This window comes from Ammodytes marinus, assembly GCF_949987685.1.
Source record: "Ammodytes marinus genome assembly, chromosome: 16".
NCBI classification, from domain to species: Eukaryota; Metazoa; Chordata; class Actinopteri; order Uranoscopiformes; family Ammodytidae; genus Ammodytes; species Ammodytes marinus.
In genome coordinates, this window is record NC_137220.1 from 436,201 (window position 1) to 446,649 (window position 10,449).

Here is a 10,449-nt window from a genome sequence, read left to right on the forward strand (position 1 = left end):
TCCCTTTAAGGGTATTATAATTATTTTCTACCAAGTCTGCTAAGAAAAAGATCCCACAATTCTACACACTGCAGGTTTAAGTGTAGACACTGCAGGTGAACAGGGTAAAATGTTTAACCTATAGATATCATCAGGACACTAAACCGGTTGATTACTGACATTATAACTATTGTTTTGTGTATTACAGTTTTTTTAGATATTTTGAATATATAAAATTGGCGATATCTAACTAATTATATGTCATGTTGCATCTCTTTGATAAACCACCAGGATGTTGGATAAAGCAGTTAACCATTTTTAGAACATATTAGTGTTATTTCTTTACAGAACAGATTCTGGAAAGAGCCTTTTCCATTTTATAAATTAATAATAAAAAATACTATGTACAGGTCTTGTACGTATAGATAGATAGATAAGGTCAAGGTCAAGGTCACTTTTATTTATATAGCACCTTATAAGAACCTAAATTCACCAAGATAGATAATTTTATTACAGACTCTAAGTCCAGATAATACAAAAGAACATGAAACAATACAAACAGCGACAACAACAACAACAACAACATACAAGGTTGTCTAGCAACCCCCTATTAAAAGACACTTATACCAGTGTTTCCAGAGCAGTGATGTGTAACGTGTGGCACTAAATGCAATGTTCGTCAGTTCCAAAACAATCAGATTTTCTGAGTTATTCAGACGGCAGATGAACTTAAACATGATTTTTCTTAAGGCAGATTGGAGAGTGTTAACTCGAGCAGTCACAAACATTTCGGTGGCGCTGGTCCATCTGGGCCGTTTTAACAAAATTCTCAGAGAGTCATTGTATGCCACTTGCAACCTCCGAAAGCTCACTTTTTTATAATTTGACCACAGATGTGCAGTGTATAACGGTGTGCAATAAGCTTTAAATAGAGTCAGCTTCACATCATCAGAGCAGCAGCCAAACTTACGTATCAGAACATTTGCTTGCACATATAACATGCGAGACTGACGCAGAATGTCCTCATCGTCACTCAGTGTGTCAGTGATCACATGACCAAGATATTTCACCTGACTGCAGGTTTTTAAAACATGACCCGACAGCTTAAAGTCAGGGAAAACCATATGTTTATCCTCATTTGTTCTGGAGATCATAATAACACTCTTTACATCATTATATTTGATGTCATGTTGCTCTCCATACAAGGAACATACATCAAGGACCTGCTGCAGACCAGCTGAACTTGGACTAAGTAGCACACAGTCATCCGCGTACATGAGATGGTTCACCACTGTACTGCCAAACATACAGCCGGTTTTACACATTTTTAACTCTTTTGACAGACTATTCATATAAAAATAAAATAAAATAGGAGATATAATAGTATAGTATTAATATTAGTAAAAAAATACATCTCAGCATGTTTTTGAGAATTAAATGTCTCATAAATCAGACAGTGAATGAACATATGAACAAATCCTTCTGTAATAACCTTCAGAATAGTGCTGAGAATGATTATGGAAAGTTTAGTGGATGGAAGTGCTTTAGAAGTTGAGATTTTTGGTTCAGAGTATTGATAAAAAAAAATAATAATGTTGAGATAATGTCCGTTAAAGATGGTTGTATAGGAGAAATATACAGACGCAAACACACAAAGTTTAGTCAAATGAACACCTGAATGTACATGTTGGCCCTTTGATTTATACTAGTATGAAAGAAGACATGTTATGGAAGATAAACAGACAGAAAGTCCCACTGACGAGTGCATTATAAAAGGTTTTGCAATACGTCAAACAAAATGAAATGTTATTTTCTGTTAAGTGTGAACTGAAACGCTCAACTGTTTTGACGTGAACCAAACTTTTATATTGTTCTGGACGCTCACTCCTTTAATAACCCTAACCCTAACTCTAACTCCTTTAACTCCTTTCAGTCTTGTCCACAAACGGAGAACTGGGTTTGAAAAGTTAATGTGTAAGAGTCAGCACTGCTCTGTAAAACACACCCGGTGACACATTCCTGCCAACACACACACACACACACACACACACACACACACACACACACACACACACACACACACACACACACACACACACACACACACACACACACACACACACACACACACACACACACACACACACACACACACACACACACATTTGTACGGCTATACTTGTGAGGACACTCATTGACATAATGCTTTCCCTAGCCCCTTGTCCTAACCATCCAAGCTAAATGCCTAAGCCCAACCCTTACACTAACCCTAACATAAACCTAATTCATACCTGAACCTTAGAACCCTCAAACAGCCCTTTAAAGGCCTGTCCCAAAGGGAAAACCGGACAAAATGTCCTCATTCTTATGGTCAAAAACTCAGATTGGTTCTCACAAAAATTGTTGTATAAGTACACACACACACACACACACACACACACACACACACACACACACACACACACACACACACACACACACACACACACACACACACACACACACACACACACACACACACACCTAATCTTAAGTCTTAACTCTGAAATCAAACAAATGTCCCTGTAATTCAGGTGTGGTAACAACCCAAGCGTCCCCATAACGTATGTTAAACAAACACACGCTGAAGACTTTAGTTTGGCAGTAAAAACCAAAAGTTTCTATTTTAAAACTGAAAAAACAACAAGACAAAACTTGAAACGCCAAAACTCAAACAGATAGATAGATAGATAGATAGATAGATAGATAGATAGATAGATAGATAGATAGATAGATAGATAGATAGATAGATAGATAGATAGAATGGATTGATATGTTTTACCGGCAGTAGAAGAAGTAAAGTCCAACCATCTTGTCCTTTGTATTCTTGCTCTCCTATTCCTGAAGGGGCGAGACCAACTCACAGGAACAGGTTATTCTCTCTCTCTCTCTCTCTCTCTCTCTCTCTCTCTCTCTCTGTCTCTGTCTCTGTCTCTCTCTCTCCCTCTCTCTCTCTCTCTCTCTCTCTCTCTCTCTCTCTCTCTCTCTCTCCCTGTGTGTGTGTGTGTGTGTGTGGGTGTGTGTGTGTGTGTGTGTGTGTGTGTGTGTGTGTGTGTGTGTGTGTGTGTGTGTGACCCCGCCCCTCCCTAAACTTGCCAGTATCAGCTTGTCTTCCCTTTGAGTGACTGACTTTATTTCCTGTTTGAAAGTCGAACCTGCAGCTCAGTCTGTGTAGATAAACAGCGCCCTCTGGCTGCACTCTACAGGCGGTGCATCACACACACATACACACACACACACACACACACACAACACACACACACACACACACACACACACACACACACACACACACACACACACACACACACACACACACACACACACACACACACACACACACACAGATGAAACTCGAAAAATTTGAATATCGTGCAAAAGTTTTATTTATTTCAGTAATTCAACTTAAAAGGTGAAACTAATATATTATATAGACTCATTACATGCAAAGTGAGATATCTCAAGCCTTTATTTGTTATAATTTAGATTATTAAGGATTACAGTTTATGAAAACCCCAAATTCAAAATCTCAGAACATTTTAATATCACATTACATCAATGAACAAGATATTTTCAATACAGAAATGTCGGCCCTATATAAAGTATAATCATCCATATGTACTCAGTACTTGGTTTGGGCCCCTTTTGCATGAATTCTTGCCTCAATTCCAATTCATTTTCCATGATATTCTAATTATATGAGTTTCACCTGTACACACTGTAACACACTGTAACACACACACACACACACAGAGCACAAAGCTTTCATCTCCACGCTATACCTCAAATCGTCATCTGGCAAATAATTGTTAAAATAATTTAAAATGCATTTTGGGCCTGTTTAACAGACAATACCAACATGTGAACGAGGCTGGTTACCATGATGGTTTATGATGATAAAAAGTGTTGAAGCTAAATAGTTGATTTCATGATTTGAATACTGTCGCGATACTATGAATGAACACCCTCCCACCGGATCTACGTGATAGTCACGTGATAGTTCCTATATAAGTTCATCCGCATACGTGTCCATCTCTCTTTCACCGACACGAGACGCTTCAGCCACAGCTACAGCTCAGCTCGGTGAGTTTCATTATTTTATTCACTTCATTTACTTCTAGATTTGTTTCAAACCAACATTTTACATTGCTTGTAATTGAGTCTTTGTGAAAAGTCCAGATGGGACTGTTTGATTAGGACAGGTTTAGATCGCAGAGCTACCAACACACACAGGGCTATTCACCATCCAGGAAGCTGCATTGTCGGCTCACCTGGGAAAATATTTGCTTATTGTTTTAAATCTTTGTTATTTAGAGATGGGATTTACGGCTCTTTGAAGGGAGCCGGATCTTGAGGAGCCGTTCCTTTCAAAGAGCCGTTCAAAAGATTTTTATAATTTTTATATTTATTTAATGTTAAGAAGGCGATTAAATGGCGATGCAAATTGTTTGTTGACCCAGACTTGAAATAAATATTATTTTGGCATATGTTACATTTTGCTTTGCTGTTCTTTTCTTCCGAAAAGCGCATCCAAATACTGCTGTGGTTTCCTTTGGCTCATAGCTGACTCACGTGAAGGCCATGTGCCACTGTGTCGGACAACTCAGATCAGCTCATGTGAAATTTGCATATCAAATTGGCACCCCAAACTTCCTCCCCTTGTTGTGCATGCTCTCCATCTCAGTGCAGTAGTAGAAAGAGCTTGTGTGTGCGTGACAGCAATTTAATTAAAACATTTTTAAAGAACGAAAAAGGAACAGCTCTCAAATGCGACTCGGTTCCCATCGTTCATGTTAAAGAGCCGTTCAATGAAAGTCACATCAAAATATGTTATTGCTATTTTAGAGGCAGTGCTATGCTCTCTACCTGTGTGTGTGCGTGTGTGTGTGTGTGTGTGTGTGTACGGTGTGTGTGTGTGTGTGTGTGTCTGACCCCGCCCCTCCTTAAACTTGTCAGTATCAGCTTGTCTTCCCCCCCTGAAGTGACGTCACATGGACTGAGCCTCCATATGAAAACAAACAGGGATGAGACGGATATATAAAAAAGATGCAAGATCAAGGAGCCATGTTAGGATGGAATAAATAAGTTAAAGTATGTCCCAGTTGTAGCATACTGCATGCTGACTAGATACTGTTTATGGTCAGATGTAGTATGGAGAATAGAAAGAAGAAAGAGTATGAGATTTGGAGCACAGGGTTTATTTCGAAAAAAGTCGAACCTGGAACTGAGTCTATGTAGATAAACAGCGCCCTCTGGCTGCACTCAACAGGTGGTGCATCATAGACACACACACACACAGGTATATTCACCATCCAGGAAGCTGCATTGTCGGCTCACCTGGGAAAATATTTGCTTATTGTTTTAAATCTTTGTTATTTAGAGATGGGATTCATGGCTCTTTGAAGGGAGCCGGATCTTGTGGAGCCGTTCAAAAGACTGGCTCATTTTTATATTTATTTATTTTTAAAAAGGTTGTGTGCCACTGTGTCGGACAACTCAGAACAGCTCATGTGAAATTTGCATATCAACTTGGCACCTCACGCGCTCCTCCCCTTGTTGTGCATGCTCTCCATCTCAGTGCAGTAGTAGAAAGAGCTTGTGTGTGCGTGACAGTGATTTAATTTTTTTTAGAGAACTAAAACGAATAAGAACGGCTCTCAGCTGCGACTCGGTTTACCATCGTTCATGTTAAAGAGCCGTTCAATAGATTCAGTTTGTTGTTACATCACAACTCTATTATTGGTAAAAATATGTTATTGCTATTTTAGAGGCAGTGCTATGCTCTCTACCTGCATTTATGTATATGTGTGTGTGTGTGTGTGTGTGTGTGTGTGTGCGTGAGTTTTGAGAATATTCACCAAAATAAAATAAGAGAGGCAACAAATTGACTGTGATACATATGTGATGTCAGAATGTAAACTTCATGAAGTAGAAAAGCTTCTATCTGATGCTGAAGCTTAAGTCCATTACGTACATGTACTTTACCCAGGTCGCTGTGTGTGTGCATGTGTGTGTGTGTGTGTGTGCATGCGTGCGTGTGTGTGTGTGTGTGTGTGTGTGTGTGTGTAATGTGTGTGAACCTCCTGCTGTGTGCTGCGTGTGGAAGGGGCTTGATAGGGATTCAAAAATATTTAAAACAAACATTAAGAGAATCAAATGTATGTTGAAGAAAACAGAGAAATAACAGCGTCCTCTGATCTTCACAGGAACGAGAAGATGAGTCAACGCAGCTTTCTGTTAAGGGATCTGGAGGAGTTGAGTGAAGATGATTTCAGAGCCTTCAAGTGGTCCCTGGGAAATCTAGGACGGATCCCAAGACACGAACTGCAGGGTTTGAACCGGGATCAGACAGCGGATCTGTTGCTGCGGGTCGAAGGCCCCAATGCGCTGGCTGTGACCAGAATGTGTCTGAAGGCCATCAGGAGAAATTACCTGCCGATGGGTCGATCCTATATCATCAATGAAGGTAAAAAGCTCAAAGCCCCTGACTCAACTTTATAAGGAAAGGAGAAGTGCTTTACAGGGGTAAAAATACACAATACACATTTGAAAAGCGCATGAATAAAACATTTAAAAGTGAATGAATAGAAATAGAACATCTAAATAAAATAAAAAGTACAGGTTAAAATGGAAACAGAAAAGTCTTCAGACTTGATTTAAAAGAGCTGAGAGTTGCAGCAGACCTCAAGTTCTCTGGGAGTTTGTTCCAGAGATTAGGAGCATAAAAACTAAAAGCTGCTTCTCCTTGTTTAGTCCTACACTGTAAGAAATTTCCCTGTAAAAAAACAGTTATCAACTGGCAGCAGGATTGCCATTTTCTTACTGTTAAATTAACATTATATGACTGTCACTAAAATTGACAGGATTATACTGTTAATGAAGAAAACTGTATGAACCTGTTTTTTCAGTAAAAAACAGTTATCAACTGGCATCAGGGTTGCCATTTTCTTACTGTTAAATTAACATTATTTGACTGTCACTAAAATTGACAGGATTATACTGTTAATGAAAAAAGGGATGAACCTGGACTAAATGTTTGTTATGTTGCTGTTTGCACCGTGAGTGAAGGGGATGTTATATTTCATTGGGCAGATGTGTTTCATTCCATATATACGTTTACTATGTCCCCTATTTGTTCAAATGCTAAACACAGAGAGCAGCTTCTGTTTGTTACTTCAAGACACGTTTTACAATATATCAAGTTCAATGGAATGATTCATTTCTATTGTAAATTGTCTCCTGAGTTGAACTAGGGATCTTGTTTAAGATTTCCACAAACCGTTTGTTATAACCAAAAATAACAGTTAGTTCACACAGAAATGTTTTATTTAAACAAAATGCATAGTGAGGTAATGGAATGAAACATCCCCTTTACTGAGGGTGCAAATAGCAACATAACAAATGTTTAGTCCAGTGCAAGTCATTGTGGGAAAGGGGGCGTCTCTACAATACACTTTGTTGTGCTTACTTGATTTATCTAAGGCAATCTGTTTCCTTCATTCTACTGAGTAAACACAACTCTTCAGTTAAGTAAGACTAACTTGGTTTAATTATGTTAACTGCAATTTCCATTTCCAAGTAAATATAACTCAACTTTAAGTAAACTTAATCAGAGGATATAAAGTAAACAACACTTAATAGTTAAGATGTGGATGGATGAGGATTAATGAAGAAAATTGTATGAGCTTCACATGTGCAGACAGCTCACGTCAAGTTGTCCCTTCCAAGTTTGATGGTAAATTAACAGCAAAGTTCAGTATTTTTGAAAAACATTACCGTTCCGTAAAATAACAGCAAAGGACTGTAATTTAACAGACTGCCTTTTATTTTAACAGTTAAATGCTGTTTTTATAAATAACAGGTTAATGCTGTTGAAATCCTGCTGTAAATTTACAGCAATTGTTTACAGTGCTCTGGGGACTGTAAGGCAGCGCTGCCTTGAAGGCTTCTTGGGGGAAACAAGACACCATCGAGCACCTCACACTTCAGGTCAGTGTTATTAGGTTGTGTCACAAGTTTATGTTTATGTTTATGTTTATTTTATTCCACATACAAAATAGATTTAAAAAAACATGTAGTAAAAAAAATTAAAAAATACATGTGTGGGTGTGGCAGAAACCTGTACAGGCTTATATAGAGCCACACCCAAAATACATTTACATATTAATATTAGCAGATCAGCACACAAGCGCGCACACACACACACACAAAAAAAAAGCAAAACAATCAAAGAAATTAAGAACAAAACCCAAGACAATAATAAAAAATATATATAAAAAAAAAAATAAAAAAAAATACAAAAAAAATAAAAAAATCAGTTTAAATCAGTTAGAACAAATCAAAATGTAGTCTCCAAATCCACGATTCGTTTCTGTTACTTTTGTCTTTTAGTGTAGTATAATTTGTTTCTGATGCTGTGATAACTCATCTAAAGGTTGACTTTGCAACATTTTCATTTAAAAATAAAGTATAGAGTCACATGACTCAATGGTCACTTCTGACGTATTTCTGGCTGTTTTTTAGTCTTTACTACTACTCCTGGTGGAACACAACACCTTGAGACCGAACACCTTCGAAATATCACCCAGGATCTGAACCGGCGTGAGGCTGAACTGTGGGAGCTGAAAATAGATCAGTTCCTGAATCACTTGGGCCTCCGGCGTGAGGATGTCCCTGAAGGTCTGAGGAGCATCACACTGGATGACCTGGACCATATTCTGCCTCTGATGGACCAGCCTGAGAAGAGAGACGAGATGCTGAAGAAGCTGGATGAGATCATAGTTCGTCTGGGAGGAGAGGGACATCCGGAGCTGGCAAAGATTCTGTCCGACAAAAGCCCTGGAGGTAAAAACCTCACACTTTAGATCAGTGTTAATAGGTTGTGTCACGAGTCTCCAAATCCACGATTCGTTTCCGTTTCTTTTACTGTTGGATCATTTGTTTCTGATGCTGTGATAACTCATCTAAAGGTTGACTATGCAACATCTTCATTTAAAAAGAAGGTATAGAGTCACAAATGTTTATTTGGGGATTCATTTTGTGGGCAATGAACACATTTGATGAAAATGTTGCATAGTGTGCTTTTAATCTTTGGTTCCTTATTTCTATATTTGGTCTACATCAGGGCTATTTAATAAGTTTGGAAATATCCAAAAGGAGGAGCCAGAGGATGATTGTTTAAAATATGATCTATCACATCACAGATACAGTGAAGTCGGCCAAAACAAAACATTAGTGCAGAACTTTATTCAGAGAAAGTTTAACATGTGTTTGTGTCTCTTCCTCTCTCCGTCTGTTTCAGAATGTCTCAGATAAAGAAGTCTCCACGGCAACAGCAGACAGCATTGTAACATCCAGAGACATGCGAGTCTCCTGCTCTTTCAACTGATGCAGAAACCTTTGCTTATAAAACATTGGGGTTCACTTCATCTTGCTTAACAAAATCTTCAATCAGCTTTTTTAAACATTATCATTTACAGAAAATACATTTAAATAAATAAATTATTAGGGCTGTAACAATACAAAAACTCACAATTCGATTTGTATCACAATTTTTAACCCACGATTCGATACATAAAACGATTTATGAAACTTGGAAAGCATTTCATTTAAATAACATTTATAGGAACATTTAACTTAATGTAACATTTAATAACAAATAACATGAAAATATTTGAACACAAAGAACAATATGAATAAATAAATAACCAAAGATATAACATTTCTCTCTTCTCTGTAACAAAATAATACTGTTGAAAAGTTTAAAATATTGAGCTGTGCTGTAAACCAAAAATCAAGTTAGAAAACAAAAACACTTAACAGCTACAGCTTCCTCACCAAACCTTTTATCCAAAACTTAAGACAAAAAAATGAATAAATACAAAATTTAAATTTTTTATTTTTTTCCTTTTTTAAAATCGGGATTCTGCCTTCTGCGGGATCGTGGCTCTCCGTATCGCGATTCTCGGTTCGATACACATATTGTTACAGCCCTATACATAATACATTTTGAAAGGTAGAGCTTGACATTTTGATCTTAACAAATGAGGATCTGTGGCTATAACAACCGATATGGGAAACTGATTTGACTGACTTGACTGATATGTAATTTTCTTTAATTTGGTGAGTAAAGATTAATTCACTCTTTCATATACTTTATTACCTGCAATACAACACATTAATTCATTTGAATTTGGTTGCATATGATTTATTTTGCTGTTGCTTTTTACTGTTGGCTGTGATCAAAATTATATATTAATAAAACTAATTGACGAAAACCGATGTTTTGTTTTTGTGCTTATAATCAATTGACTTATTTATTCATTGTAGCAGCTCCAGTGAAATCTATGTAAATGAGCTTTAATCTAACGTTGACTGTTTCATTCTCATGTTCACATGGATAACATTACATTACATTTAGCTGACCTAAGT

The 10,449-nt window shown here is 37.4% G+C and overlaps 2 protein-coding genes across 2 annotated transcripts in view; one reads left to right on the forward strand and one right to left on the reverse strand.

Annotated features, from left to right (window-relative positions):
- The window catches only part of LOC307262931 (uncharacterized protein), a gene marked incomplete at its 3' end in the record, with an annotated part of 30,668 nt that extends 27,763 nt beyond the window's left edge, over positions 1-2,905 (reverse strand). Inside the window, exon 1 of the mRNA XM_080043954.1 lies at positions 2,801-2,905. The remainder of the gene's footprint in view (positions 1-2,800) is intronic.
- A 1,166-nt stretch (positions 2,906-4,071) lies between these two features.
- Positions 4,072-10,189, forward strand: LOC307263295 (uncharacterized protein). The gene is made up of 5 exons (XM_080044423.1): positions 4,072-4,101; positions 6,225-6,484; positions 7,915-8,007; positions 8,542-8,862; positions 9,320-10,189. Exons 2-5 carry the CDS (start codon positions 6,235-6,237, stop codon positions 9,331-9,333), a joined length of 678 nt encoding a protein of 225 aa, XP_079900549.1. The 5' UTR covers positions 4,072-4,101; positions 6,225-6,234; the 3' UTR covers positions 9,334-10,189.
- The last annotated feature ends 260 nt before the right edge of the window (positions 10,190-10,449 follow it).